The sequence below is a fragment of the Manis pentadactyla genome, chromosome 5 (genome assembly GCF_030020395.1).
Source record: "Manis pentadactyla isolate mManPen7 chromosome 5, mManPen7.hap1, whole genome shotgun sequence".
NCBI lineage: Eukaryota > Metazoa > Chordata > Mammalia > Pholidota > Manidae > Manis > Manis pentadactyla.
Window position 1 is genome coordinate 154401134 of NC_080023.1, and position 13514 is coordinate 154414647.

Below are 13514 nucleotides of genomic sequence, written 5' to 3' on the forward strand. Positions count from 1 at the left end.
CCATGGGTCCTCCCCAGAACATTCTCCAATGTGCCCATTCTCAGTCTTTACCCCAACTCCCATCCACAGTGGCCCCCGTCCCAGCAGCTGAAGGTCCCATGAGAACCTGGTATCAGCCTTGGCAGAAAATCCTCCTCACATCCATCCATTCCAGCTCAAGCATCCTGGGTGACCTTTGGATTGGAAGTCTCTCTGCTCATCCTGGACAGGGGTTATTTTCTTTGGAGTCTCCTTGGATGGCCCCAGACCAGGGCAGCTGCCCATACTGTTATCACCATATAAAGTCCACCACCACCCAGGAAAATCCCAGGAGACCGTGCAGAGGAGCAAGGATACGTCAGCAGCCTCTTCCAGACCTGTGAGTTGTGGGCTTCCTACCCGATGACACCCCACATGGTGGTCTTCAGAAGCTTTGGGGGCAAGACACAGAGGAATGGGGCTGCTTGGATTAGCCAATATTTTGAATATAGTGAATTAAGAGATAGATTATATTAGGAGAAGTGTCAAGCTATGAGCAATGCAGGGACATGACGTGGTGCCCATTTATTTGTTCATACTTTATTTAGCAAGTATTTACTTATTGTAGTGTAGTAGGTGCAGGCCTTTTACTCGGGGCTAGAAATCCAACAGTGAAAGAAGATGCAGTCCTTCCTTTAAGGAGTTCACAGCCTGGTGGGAAAGGCTAATACAAGTCATCACTAACTGGCACCCAGGACTCTGATCAGAGAAAGAAGAAAGCAAGATGGTGGGACAGGGACCCCTCAGCTAGACTCTGGGGAAGAGCCTGGAGTGGGCTGCACAGAGAGCATGATGTCTTATTGAAGCTCGAGAGTCAGTCAGTATGAAGTGACTTAGATAAAAATGCAAAGAAGTGGAAACAGGCTCGCTCCAGGCAGAGAAGCCAGCAGGTGCAAAGGACCTTTGTCTAAAGAGCATGGACTTGGAGTCAAGCATAACTTTTCAAATCACAGTTCCTCCACTCACTGGGGACAAGTTGTCTCTGGATAAGTTGCTCTAGTTTTCTGATCTGGGCTGCCCATCTGTAAAACACGAGATAACTACATCTACCTTAAAGGAATGTTAAGTGTAAGGTGATGATCAAAGTTTCCTTTTTCCTCTGGGTAATTCTCTCCCCTGTTCCTCCCAGGCCTGTCCAGGTGTCAAGACAAGATGTTTCAGCTTTGGAAACTTGTTCTTGTGTGTGGCCTGCTCACTGGGACCTCAGCATTTCTTCTTGAGAATCTTGGCAAAGACCTGAATCATGTTGTGAGCGACATGAAACCTGTTCTTGAAGAAGGAATTGAGACCGTTGACAATACACTTGATGGTGAGTCAACAAGGGTGATGATCCAGTGGCACCTAGGAGCTTGGCCCCTAACACTATGCCTGCATTACCAGAGGCTAACACCAGGGGCTGCTCTTTATGGGTAGTTTACAGAGAAAGGTGGCTATTCAGTTCCTGGTTCATTCACTTATTATTTTTCCAGAAACATTCAATGTTCAAATGAATATCCTTTTACATATTATATCATGGTAAGCTTTTCCCACTGTAGGACAAAATCCTAAAAGTGAGAGTTCAAAAGTTCTAAAAATATACACGTTTTAAATTATAGTAGATGTTGACAAATAATCCCCTATGGTAACTTTTTCTCCAGTATCTGTGAGAATGCCTGTTTTCCTACTCCCTTAACAGCACTAGTATGGACACCTTAAATTTTTTGCCAATCTCATAGATGAAAGACTGTAACTCATTTCACTTCTCTAATTATGAACAAAAATCATTCTTTTTCTCATATTTTATTAGCCATTTATATACATTTTAACTTAAATATTCATAGCATATTCTTCTGTTGGGTTGTTCAATTTTCTTATCGATTTGTATGAACTCGTTGCAAATTAACCCCACCTAGGGCTAATCATATCTCCTTTTTATTTATATTTAATCATATCTCCTCTTTATTCTTTTTTTTTTTAACGTGGCTTTCTGTTCATTTTCTGGAAACATTAACAGCACCTTGACAAACATTCTAAATAGAAGGAAGTAAATTCTGTAAATGACTGCCTTTCAAAACTGGTCAGGGTTTAGGCAACCTTCAAAGATACAGGAGGGGCTCACTCTCTACTTGCTAATTTTGCTAATTTGAATTTTAAAATTGAGCTCAGAAACAGAAGTGTCTGTATTGAGATCACCTAGTGCGTTAAAGGAACAGATATACTTTCATTTTAATTTGCATTCTCTGTTTGCATCATTATAACTAGGTAGATACTGTCTGTTGCAGAGCCAGGTTGCAGTACTATGATTACATCTCCTCTTATACAATCTTTTATTTCTCCTTGAGTTTGTAACTGCCTTGCTTTTCACTTGAATTATTTTCTACACACATATCCTTCTTTTCACATGCACCATTCTATATCTGCAACACCACTGTTCTCTCTAATTATTCTTTCTCTGGGAACCTCCCATTAGGACACTTTGCTCTGCTTCCATATGAATTATTGCTCTCTGGGATTGCTGCAAAGCTGTCATCCTGGCAATCCCATCTTCTGGTTTCATTAGAGCCTTATTTTTTCTTTGATTCTACATTTTCCATTTCTTGGTTCATACTCTCCTTTTGTTTCACCTAGTTTTTCAAACTTGTAAGAACATCTCATTTAAAGCAATGGCTCCCTGAGTCACTATTAGAAGCTGGTGTGCAATCAGTAACCATTGCATGGTCAGTTAATTGATTTTTTTTGTTAATGAATGATGAGTATATGTTAGTATGAAGGCAGCATGGAAGGAACAAGAGCTGTCTAGCTGTGTGACTTTAGGCACATTTCTTAACATTTTGCTCCCTTATTTCCTCATCTGAAAATGCAGATAATAGCTACCTACCTCACTGAGCTTCTACAAAGATTAAATGAAATCACATAGGCAAATTGTCTTATTCAGTACCTGGTGCATGGTAGCTGCCTCATAAGAGATGCATAATACTAAATAGTGATTGCTTTTGTCAGCGGCCCTTCAGAAACTGCTGACTGACTTGGATGTATCTCAGAAACTGGCCAAGCAGAGGGCCCAGGAGGCTGAGAGCATGGTGGACAATGCCCTTTTTAAAACTCTTTCAGCTGAGGACGTAAGTCAGGGGTAAGTCAATACTTCATAGTGGAGACCTTGCTCCAAGAAAAGGGAATGCCTATTCTTAAGACCAAAGACAGAAAGGTAGATAAAACAAGTCCCTCTTCGCAGAGCGGAGGTGGCCTGAGGCCAGCGCCCAGGAGCTCAAGCAGATCAGAGGCAGGTGGCAGAGCCAGCCTGGGCATCTCATGGGTTTGGGCTTCACATTCTGTAATTTCAGGATCAGGAGGAAGGTTCTCTTCACTTTCACTTTTACCAATATGCTCGTCCCTTTTTCAATGAATTAGATTTTTCTTCTCCAAATGTAGCTAAGGATAAGAGTCTGAATCCATTCAGGATAGAGGAATCTGGAATTCTCAACACATAGCTAGCTCCACACACAACGTTTTGGAATCAAACAGTTCTGGGTTCGAATTCGAGCTCTGGAACTTATTTCCCCTCGGAATCCTGGGGGTGGAAATTACTTCCCTCTGCGCCTCAGTCTGCCAGGCCATAAAATATGGAGGACCCACCTCTGAACCCAGGCTACTGTGAAGACCGTAGAAGGTAAGGTTGGTGAGGCCCAAATGCTCAGCATGCTGCTGGCATAGAGAAGTACTCAGCCAACAGCTACCAGGAGGAATGTCAAGGGTGAATTGTGGTTTTTGAACAGGATGAAACTCAGTAACCTTCAAGTCTTGGATCTCAAATTTGAAAAGACTCCTGATAGCAATGGTTTTGATCTGAGGATCCCCATCACCGTTAACGTCACCCTGCCCCTGTGAGTATGTGTTAGAATCTGGGATTTGGGAGAGGCAGCCGCATGGCCGAGGGGTCTCCAGTGGAATCAAAGCTGTCATGTGCAGCCTTGGGCCTCTGTCTCCCAATCTGTACATGAAGCCCTTTCGGCTCTAAAATCCTAACCTTTAAAATGTTCTAATGGGCTTTGACCATTACCAAGTATCTTTTCAAAGAATTCTCCTTTAAATATATTTCTGAAATCATCACATTTATCTAATTGTAAAATTTGAAAAATTGATAAGACATGAACATTTATAACTCTTTGGCAAAATTTTCTCAGGCATTATTTTGTCTCTTGAGATTCTCTTTTTCTGGCAGTGACCGTGATAGATAAATACATATAATATGTACAGTCTAATGAACAGCATGTGTGAAAAATATACTTTTAAGGTATTTTAATTACTTCAAAAGAAATAGATAGGGAAAGGAACATGTGTAGAAGATTTATAAATTAAGGGCACCATGATTCATTAGCTATGAGATCTTGGGATAGTTACTTAACCTCTTTACACCTGTTTCCTCATTCTGAAAATAGAGATAATACTAGTTTTCCCTCATGATATTACTGTAATGACTAGATGGATTAACCCAGATAAAATATTTTTTAAAGTGCTTACTACATCATTTGTGCTCAGTAAAAGTTTTTTATTATTTTAATTTTTAGTATGCAATGTTATATAAAAATGTCAAACGTACCAAACACATGTGGCTCACATGTGGCCAGGAGAAGAAGCTCCTTATGTCACATGGTAATCCCATAAATTATATGGACAATGTGACATTACCCATAGATGTCCTGGAAAATGTCCATACAGGTGGAGAAACTTGAGTGGTCAGCATGAAGGGCCTTTTGGACCTCTGTTCACTGTGAATCTTATTTCTTGCAGTCCTTTTGCCAATGTGGCCAAACTTAAGGCTTCCTTGGACATTCTGACTAGTGTCAAAATTAAAACCAATGCCCGGACTGGCCTCCCCGCGGTGGTCCTGGAAGAATGCACCATCAACCCAGCCAACATCTCAATCACCGTGCCAACCAAGTAAGGCCCGTGCATCTCAGGAGAGCTGGGCTCTCAGAGGAGTTGAGGACTGCGAATTTCAGCCAGACTCCTATACCCAGGAGGTGGCACAATGTGATGAAAAAGAATTTAGGTGCTCAAGGCCGACAGACCTTGATTCAAATAGCAGCTGTGCCACAAACTTGTAACTTTGTAACCGACTTAATTTCTTTGAGCCTCAGTGCTCACATCTATAAACTGAAGATGACTGTTAATACCTACCCTTAGCCTGCTGAGCTGACTGGTTGAGAAAAGGGAAGTGTTTAGCATAAAGTATGGTACTTACTTAGCTCTCAGTAATGATAATACCCACACTGACTTTCTGTCTCCCTGTTCTGCCCAGTATTGACCCAGGAGTGTCAACCTCTGCGACTATAATCGTGAATTTGCTTTTTCCACCCTTCAGCTCTATCAGAATTTTGCTTCATGCTTTTTGAAACTCTGTTGCTAGGTGCATACACATTTAGGATTATGTCTTCTTGAACTGACCCCTTTATTGTGAGGTAATGTCCCTCAAAAATAATGATAATAATAATAATACTATGTTCTATTTGCCCTCTTGCCTCCAGTAGGGAGGAGGGAAGAAACTAAATGCGTATCATGGGCTCTAATTTCAGATTGTCCCCAAACCTTTTTTCTTTTACTTTTTTTTGATATCATTAATATACAATTACATGAGCAACATTATGGTTACTAGACCAAACCTTTTTTCACCCACTGGAAAATTCCAAAATAAGATCCTGAAAACTTAACCCTCTCCATTTAAATCACTAACCTCTCTTAATCCACAAAATCTACATCTTAAACGGTATGCTTGAAAGAACAGGTTTGCCCCCAGGAAGAGGGTGGAGGGAGAAAGGGCCGTCCTGGCTGTGGCTGGGAGAGGGGAAATGGTCTCTAACTGAGGGCTGGGGCAGGTGGCTTTAGGGGGAACAAGGTGGGTTCTCAGGTCTCAGCACCAGTGGCCATAAGCAGAGGTCACTCCACCCTTCCCCCACCAGGGAATCTGACCACAGTTTGCCTAAGACACCCCAAAACCAAAGTCTCCGTGGCCTCATGTTATTTGGAAAGGCTGGGATGCTAACTAAAAGGCTGAGCCCTGAGACGCTGCCTTGCCAGCAGCCCCAGGAGCTTCACTCCGAGGCTCTGGGTCTCCTCGTCCATATCCGTGAAATGGCATTTCACTCAAGCCCTCACCATGGCTGTCTAGGCCCTGCTGACCTGGCCCCACCCTCATGCTGCTGTATTCTCCCCCTCACTCTACTCCTCTCACACTAGCCTTTGCTCCATTCCTCAGACAAGCTCTCTCCTACCTCAGGACCTCTGCACGGGCTGTCCTGGCTATCCAGAACTTCCCCCCCTCCACTCCACCAGTGTACCTCTCACCCTCCAGGATCTAAAACAAGATTCTTCCCATTCTCTCTCCAAAGAGTCCACTCTTGACCTTCAAAGTACTTGTCACAAGATGTCGTATATATTTACTTCATTTATTCTTTCAGCCAAAAATGTATTGAGCCAAAAAAAAAAAAATGTATTGAGCATCTGCTGTGGGCCAGACAGGCACCATTCTGAGATCTGGAGAATTTATTGGTGACAACAGACAAAAGACCCTGTACTCGTGGAACTCATTGTCCTGAGGGAGGCAGACAGCATTCAGTCCATCAGTAAAGAGCCCTCGGTGAAAATGTCAGGTTGCGATGAGTCCTAGGCAGAGCAGTTCACTGAACAGAACTCTATGATATGCAGCCCTCCCTTAGGCAAGTAGTCAGTGAGGGCTGCCCTGAGGCGGTGACAATTACCCAGAGAGCAGAAGCTGGGAAGGAGATGGCCTGAGCAAGATTTATGGAATGTTTTGGTGCTAGGTCAGAGCTGCTTATGCTTTGCTCATCCCCGTGTCCTAGCGTAGCTTGGCACCTGGCACATAATTGGGGCTCTGTAAATGGGTGTTGAAGAAATAAACAGGAAGGGTCTCTGGCTTGTGATGAGACTCTCATAGGTATTGGGGTGATGTGGGGTTTTAAGTGATGATCCCCCAGATAAAGGCCCTATCAGTGGTTAGAAAGGCATCTCAGTGTCCCTGGGGCCTACCTGACCTCAAGGTGCTCCACTGTCTTTCACCCTTTCCACACCCCAATTGCTTGGCAGCCCTGCCCATTTGACTAGACTTTATCAGTTTCCTCTCTTCCAGACCCTTCGATCTGATTGGCAGATTAACAAGCAAACTGATGGGACTCCTGCAGGATGCCACGTCCTACCTGGTGCAGAAGGAAGTGAGTCTTCCACTCCTGGGGGCCCAGAGCCAGGCTCCGTGGGGGGAAGATGAGGCATTCTCAGGCCTGGCTCTGGGCCCCTTTCCATCTGAGGTGCAAATTTCCCAGGTGGCTGTCAGCTGGATGCTGCCCGCTCTACTCAGCCTGGGGGTATGGGTGGCGAGGAAGTCGGGGAGGAAGGACCTGACATTACTGAACTCACTGGGTTCAAATTTGAGCCGTTCACCTTACCCACATACTATCAATATGCCTTTTTTAGCTAATATTTTCCTTTAACCAACACAATTCTGCTCACTAAAGTTTATTCAAATGCATTTATTTTTAAAGAGGAACTTTCTATCCCTACCATAAGTAGAAATGAACATCACTTACCCTATAATTAATTTAAAAATAAATACAGACCTATAAAATAGGTGTTTCCATCCATGCATCATCCATATGTACCACGTGCACAAAGTTCTAGAGATTCTAAATTTGTCATTCTGGAAGGGGTCTGGAAATCTGGGTTTATGAGAGGAAAATCATGCAGGTGGCTCTGTGATTCACTGAACTCACTATTCGAAGTGTGGGCCTTGTCTGAGAGCTTGCTAGAAATGCAGACACTCAGGCCCCACTGAGAATAGGAATTTGCATTTTAAAGAGAGCCCCAGGGAAGTGTGCATACACAAAATCATGAGGAACTATGGTTCCCAGGGGCCCATTTGATTCTTTAAAATGCCAGTTTCCGAAGTTCAAGGTTTCTAAGAGTGTAGGGGTCTGGGATGTTAACACTCTACTCTTAAGGTTTTAGGATCCCAATGTTCTAAGGTTTTAGGATTCTAGCATCCTTAGATTTTGGACTTCTAGGTTTCTATTCTGGAATCCTAAGGGTCAAAGTTTCTGCGATCTCCATGGTTGTCTAGCAGTTTGTTCCCAGTTGGTAAGGACCTGTCCATCTTCCTCCTCCTCCCTTCCTCCCTCTCTCCCTCCCCTTCAGGTGTGCCCCCTGTTGCATTTCTTGGTCTCCATCCTGGATGTGGATATTATTCAGAACATCATCAGTAAGTCACAGCCTGGGGCAGTGGGGACATTCCCTCTGCAGCCTTCCAAGTGCAGGCATGCAGCAGCAGGTCTGGGCAGGGGACCCTGTGCCCTAAGCAAGTTGGCAGAGTGTGGCTGGAGGGGTCCCTGCAGAACTGAGGGGGTCTTTCTGTGGGCCTCTGAATGCACTCCACTGATATCCCTTGTTAAGCCCACAGAACCTGCCTGGAAGAATGATCTGGGAAAGATGGTGGGCCAGATCTAGGTTCAAATCCTGGCTTTGTTATTTAGAAACTATGGGACCTTGGTCTAGCAGCTCTACCTCTCTGAGCTTCGGTTTCCTCCCAGGTGAAACAGGATTGTAAACACTGTGAGGGTGATGAGTGGATTAAATGAAAAAGCATAAACAGCCTAATATCCAGTAGGCATTGCCAATAACTGCCTTCCCTTCTCTTTGCCATCTTAAGAGGAGCTGTGGCTTCTCATCCAGCCACTGGGGGCTTTCTTTGGCCTTTGGGTCTCCAGGCATGGTTTGGGTACTGGGGATGCTGGAGCAATAGAAATGGGGTAGGTGGAAGTGTCAGGGTCCTGGAGACGGTCCTTCTATATAAGCAGCCACAGGTCCAGTTCCTTGGGCAATCACTCTGTGCTTTGCATACGCCATCTCTTTAGATGCTATGGGGTGGGTACTGTCATTGTACAGATTTTACTGATAGACAGACAAGCTCAGATAGATGGAGTGACATGCCTGGGGTCCCATGGCTGACAAACTGACCCACTAGAGAGTGGCGGTCATTGGGATCTGGTTTCTGTTTGGTAGAGACTGAGGCTGGTCATTGATTTTGTTCCTTCAGAACATCTTCAGCAGGGAATCCACCTTCAAGGTCAAATCTGAAGACGGAGGATGAAGAAGACCCTGTGATGCCCAAAGCTGATGTGAGGGGCCAGGCTCCGTACCCCATGCTAAAGGAGGATGAGTCTCCTCCACAGGGGCCTGTGGTGAAGCCAAAGTGAAGCTTGGCTTCTCTTATTTTTCTAGCAGCAGACTGAGCCCTGATCTTGCTTTTAGACTAAGCCCTGACCCTAGCCCCAGGTTGAACCCTGACCCTAGTCACTCTCTGAACCCTGAGCCTTGATCACACACTAGACTGAGCTCTGATTCTGGCTCCAGACTGAGCCTGAACCCAGGCCACAAACTAAGCTTTGATCCCAGTTATTGACTGAGCCCTGACGTTGGTCAGATTGAGTCCCAACCCTGATCCTAGACTGATCCATGATCCTCATCTATGGAGCCCTGAACCTTGGGTCCAGTCTTAGCCTCTGATGAGTCTTTTCACATCTGCCATTGTTCCTAAGGTGAGGAGAGGGGAGGGTGGGCGGTGAGGGTGCCAGGTGCCAGAGAAAGACCCAAAGCACAGGTACCCACCTCCTCTGAGGCCTCAGCCCCTGAAGGGGAAAGAGGCCAGGCAGCAGGGCCTGGTGAGCAGCAGGCAGGATCCTGATGCCCTGTGCTCTCATTCCAGAATGGCTCCTGGCTTGCCTGTGCTCCCTTGCAGCATCCCCCTCTGTGAACATGCCGCCGCCATCCAGCTGGAGTGACAGCCCAGCCAGAAGGACCCCTCTGGGATGGCCCTTCTCGGCCTGGCTGAAGCAGCAGCCTCTGTTCTCATCACCCTCCTCTCCCAGCAATAAAGGGCATATGTGCACCTTCCTGTGTGGCCTGTTGTATTCGTTCCATTGGAATTCAGGGTGGGGGTGTGCAACTAGGGAGGTAAGGATCCGGATCCAGAGCTGAGAGGAACATTTGGGAATATCCAGCCCCACCTCCTGGTTTTGCAAATAGAGACACTGAGGCACAGAGAGGGCAAGCAACTGGCCCAGGGTGGCACAGCCAGGCGATGGCAACAGCAGAAGCCAGCATTCCTCTGTTCACACATTCAGTAGGTATTTGGGGAGCACCTGCTCTGGGTCAGGCAGGCAGGGGGAACAGGATGGCCACATTCGGGGGATGACCTCACCAGTGCTGTCCTCCATTCCCTTCCTGGGACTCTAAGAGGGCTTTGCAGGATCAGGTGGCACCCAGTCTGTCTGGACTCGGGAGTGTGGGGCAGAGTTTCTCAGGGTTGGCAGTATGAACCACATTCCAGCCTGTGCCTCTACACCCTCTAAAGGGCTAGGCTCCACCACATATCAGATCCCTTCAAACAGCAGCCCCAGCCCCAGGACTCACCCATCCCACCCACTGCCAGCCCCCAGAGCCAAAGCATGCCAATCTGCCTGGTGAGGTTGCACAAAGTCCCTGCCTGCCCAGTGAGGCCACGGGCCCAGGGGTGCTCCACTGTCCCATAGAGATGAGGTCCTCTCTCTGCACAAGGCTCCCGCAGCCATGCTCCAGAACTCAGCTCACCCCAGGCTGTGCCAGGCCGAGGCCAAACCAGCATCTCTCTGCTTATGCTCATGCACCACCATCACAGTGGCTGCCCTTGCTAGCACACGTGACTTCGTTAATTCCTCACAGCACCCCTATACCAGGAGACCCTATCCCCTTTTGACAGATGAGTAAAATGAGGCTCACAGAAGCAAAGTTACTCATCAAAGTCACACAGTGAGCAAGTGGCAGAGCCAGGATTTGAACCTGCAGCTATGAGAGCCTTTGCTCAGAGAGGTGATATTCCAGCTCCCAGACCCATTGGCTGCCTCTCCCAAGCTCCTGGAAGACCCTGCTTTCCTCTGCCCAGAACAGTCCTCTCGAGGCTGTTCTTCCTCCCCCTTGCGCAGACCCTCTGGTTCCCCTTTGCCCTACAGGGAGCAGGGTGAGCGCCCCCCCAGTCAGGTTTGCCTCTGCAGAGGTACAACATGGGCTGCATGCCAACGTACACTATCACCCCTTTCCAGGAGGGCATCTAACTTTCCCACCAAAGGGTCCAAAGAAACTTTGCCCATCTTGCCATGCAGCCATCTCATTATTCTGCCCAACTCTGTGTGGGAGGGGCTGCTCTCATCCCCTTGGGAGACACAGGCTCAGAGGGGCCACACAGAGGTCTGCACCGAACCGCTAACTCACCTGAGGGCCTCCCCTCTGAGGAAGGCAGGGCTTCTTAATCTCTCGGTAGCTCAGTTTTCTCATCTGTCATATGGAATTAGCAGTAAAACCTCTCTCAACAGGCTGTTGTGAGGATTTAAAGAGCCAATGAGAGGAAAATCTAGAGCACAAGATGAATGTCATCCCCTACACACTGAAATTACTGCGATGACCACCACCCTCATGTTTGTTGATTGACTGATGAAAGTCCTCATGAGATAGAACCATGATCCTGGAAGATCTTGGGTTTTCACCTTGTCTTATGGCAAGACTGCTAACTGTCCCCCAGTGACCATTCTCTCCTCTCCCCATATTTTATCTGGGCACATGGTCTCCAGCCATAGACTACATTTCCCAGCTTCCCTTGCAGTAAGTATGGCCATGTGACCAAGGTCTGGCCAATGGAATATCAGCAAAAGTGATGTTGCAAATTCCACTTTGTGCTTTAAAAGAAAGGGGGTCCCCTCCATTTCCTGCTGATTTTTCCCTTCTCTTCAGTTAGAAATGGGAACAAGTGGAACAACTGCCTGAGACCCAGAGGTGGAAGCTATGTGTTAAAGACGGCAGAGCTGCTTCAGCAGCCCTTGACTGCTCACGTGGCAGAAAGGAATGAACTGGCTTATTTAAACCACTGTGTTTGGAGTCTCCTTGCCTACCTCACTCATGCTGCCAATGACACACCGTGTGATATTGGGCTGCTAACTTGCCCTCTCTGAGCCTTGTTTCCCTACATGCACAGTGATCCTTGAAGGCCCTTCCTACTGCAACAGGGGTTAATGCTCCATCTGGACTTGAAGGGGAAAGAGAGAATAAACATTTTTTGAGCTCCTACTGTATGCCAGGCACTGTATTAGACTGGTGGTTTTCCACCTAAGATGACTTTGCCCTGCAGTGGATATTTGTACTGTCTAGAGATATTTTAGTTGTCACAGCCCGGGTGAGGGGTACTACAGCTATCTCGTGGGTGGAGGCCAGAGATGCTGCTGACCACTCTGCAATACACAGGCCAGCCCCCCACAACAAAGAGTCTTTCAGTCCAAAATGTCAGTAATGTTGAGAAACCCTGTGTTAAACCTTTGTACACATTATCCCATTGAATTATGATTTTTGCTGAGTGATGCAGTGAATGGCTCTTGGGGGAAGGTGTGGGAACTGAGGCTCAGACAGATGAACTAATTTGTCCAAGGCTACCCAGCTGGTCAAAAGCAAAGCTGGGTTTAATCTGAAGTCATCCTCCTCAAGGGCTGGTGCTTCCCCTGCTAGCCAAGGAAAAGGGGCAGAAGTTTTCCTTGACTGTATGTTGTGACAGTCCCACCACCTGCCACAAGAAATACACAAGGAGGTCTCAAAGTTCAAGACTTCTTTGGGCAGTAACCAACTGGAGTCAGTGCCCAGCCTTTGTCCATGCTGTTCCATCTGCCCAAAACGCCGTTTCTTCTCCCTCTCCAGCTGGCTTAATCCTTCACAGCTTTAACACTCTGCTTAGGAGTTACTCAATGTTTCTAAATAAAAAAGACACAAACACTGTGCTTCCCAACTTGTAGGTGTAACCAAGCTACCTTGTCATTACAGTCCAATACAGAGTGAGTGCTCAGAAAGTGTCTGACCTCATTATTATGGTTTTCACCTTTCTTATTAATCTCTCTGTCCCATGAGCCTGTGAGCTCTTAGGTGTTATGGCCAATGTGCCTTGATTACCAATGAAAACACTGCATGGAATGTTCACACCTGCACCATTCAAGATAGATGGTTTATCTAAGTCATAGCACTTGTAATATGCTATATCTTGATTCAATGCTTCTTTGAGCCTGGATATATATTTTTCTATACAAATCTATTATAACCCTCACCTAATCTTTGATTATAACCTTTGATTATAATATATATAATATATATAATCTTTGATTATAACCAAATCATTCATCCATACCAATATTCCCTTTTTCATCATGGTCTTGATTAGATTGCTGCTACAAGATGATATCACTAAATAGATTTCTTTTCTTCCATGCTTCAGGAAAATCAGCCCATTAACTGCTGTAGGTGAACTTTTAGGAGATTCTTTAAACAGTTCCAGACCTTTTATCTGCTGACTCCCAGAGATCTCACATCCAGGGCTCCCATACTACCCAGTTCTGCCAGGGATGTTGGGATCTCTTACCTGGTCAATCAAGCACTTCACCTAAGCC

General features: G+C 46.1%; 1 protein-coding gene across 2 annotated transcripts; it reads left to right on the top strand.

Annotated features, from left to right (window-relative positions):
* Window positions 1–250: 250 nt before the first annotated feature.
* On the top strand, window positions 251–9958 carry BPIFA2 (BPI fold containing family A member 2). Of its 2 annotated transcripts, none has more exons than XM_036902553.2 (9): window positions 251–358; window positions 1148–1327; window positions 2998–3127; window positions 3771–3878; window positions 4786–4935; window positions 7127–7223; window positions 8200–8263; window positions 9098–9179; window positions 9767–9958. In XM_036902553.2, exons 2-8 carry the CDS (start codon window positions 1171–1173, stop codon window positions 9136–9138), a joined length of 747 nt encoding a protein of 248 aa, XP_036758448.2. In that variant the 5' UTR covers window positions 251–358; window positions 1148–1170; the 3' UTR covers window positions 9139–9179; window positions 9767–9958. The 2 variants fall into 2 exon arrangements, with proteins under 2 accessions (XP_036758448.2, XP_036758449.2); XM_036902554.2 differs by having other exon boundaries at window positions 7142–7223.
* The last annotated feature ends 3556 nt before the right edge of the window (window positions 9959–13514 follow it).

What these genes read in the sequence shown, in the direction of transcription:
- BPIFA2 (XM_036902553.2), top strand. Translation starts at nt 1,171, where the DNA reads ATGTTTCAGCTTTGGAAACTTGTTCTTGTGTGTGGCCTGCTCACTGGG. An exon ending in CGTTGACAATACACTTGATG is followed by an intron (nt 1,328 to 2,997) that starts GTGAGTCAACAA and finishes TGCTTTTGTCAG; the next exon opens with CGGCCCTTCAGAAACTGCTG. An exon ending in GCTGAGGACGTAAGTCAGGG is followed by an intron (nt 3,128 to 3,770) that starts GTAAGTCAATAC and finishes GTTTTTGAACAG; the next exon opens with GATGAAACTCAGTAACCTTC.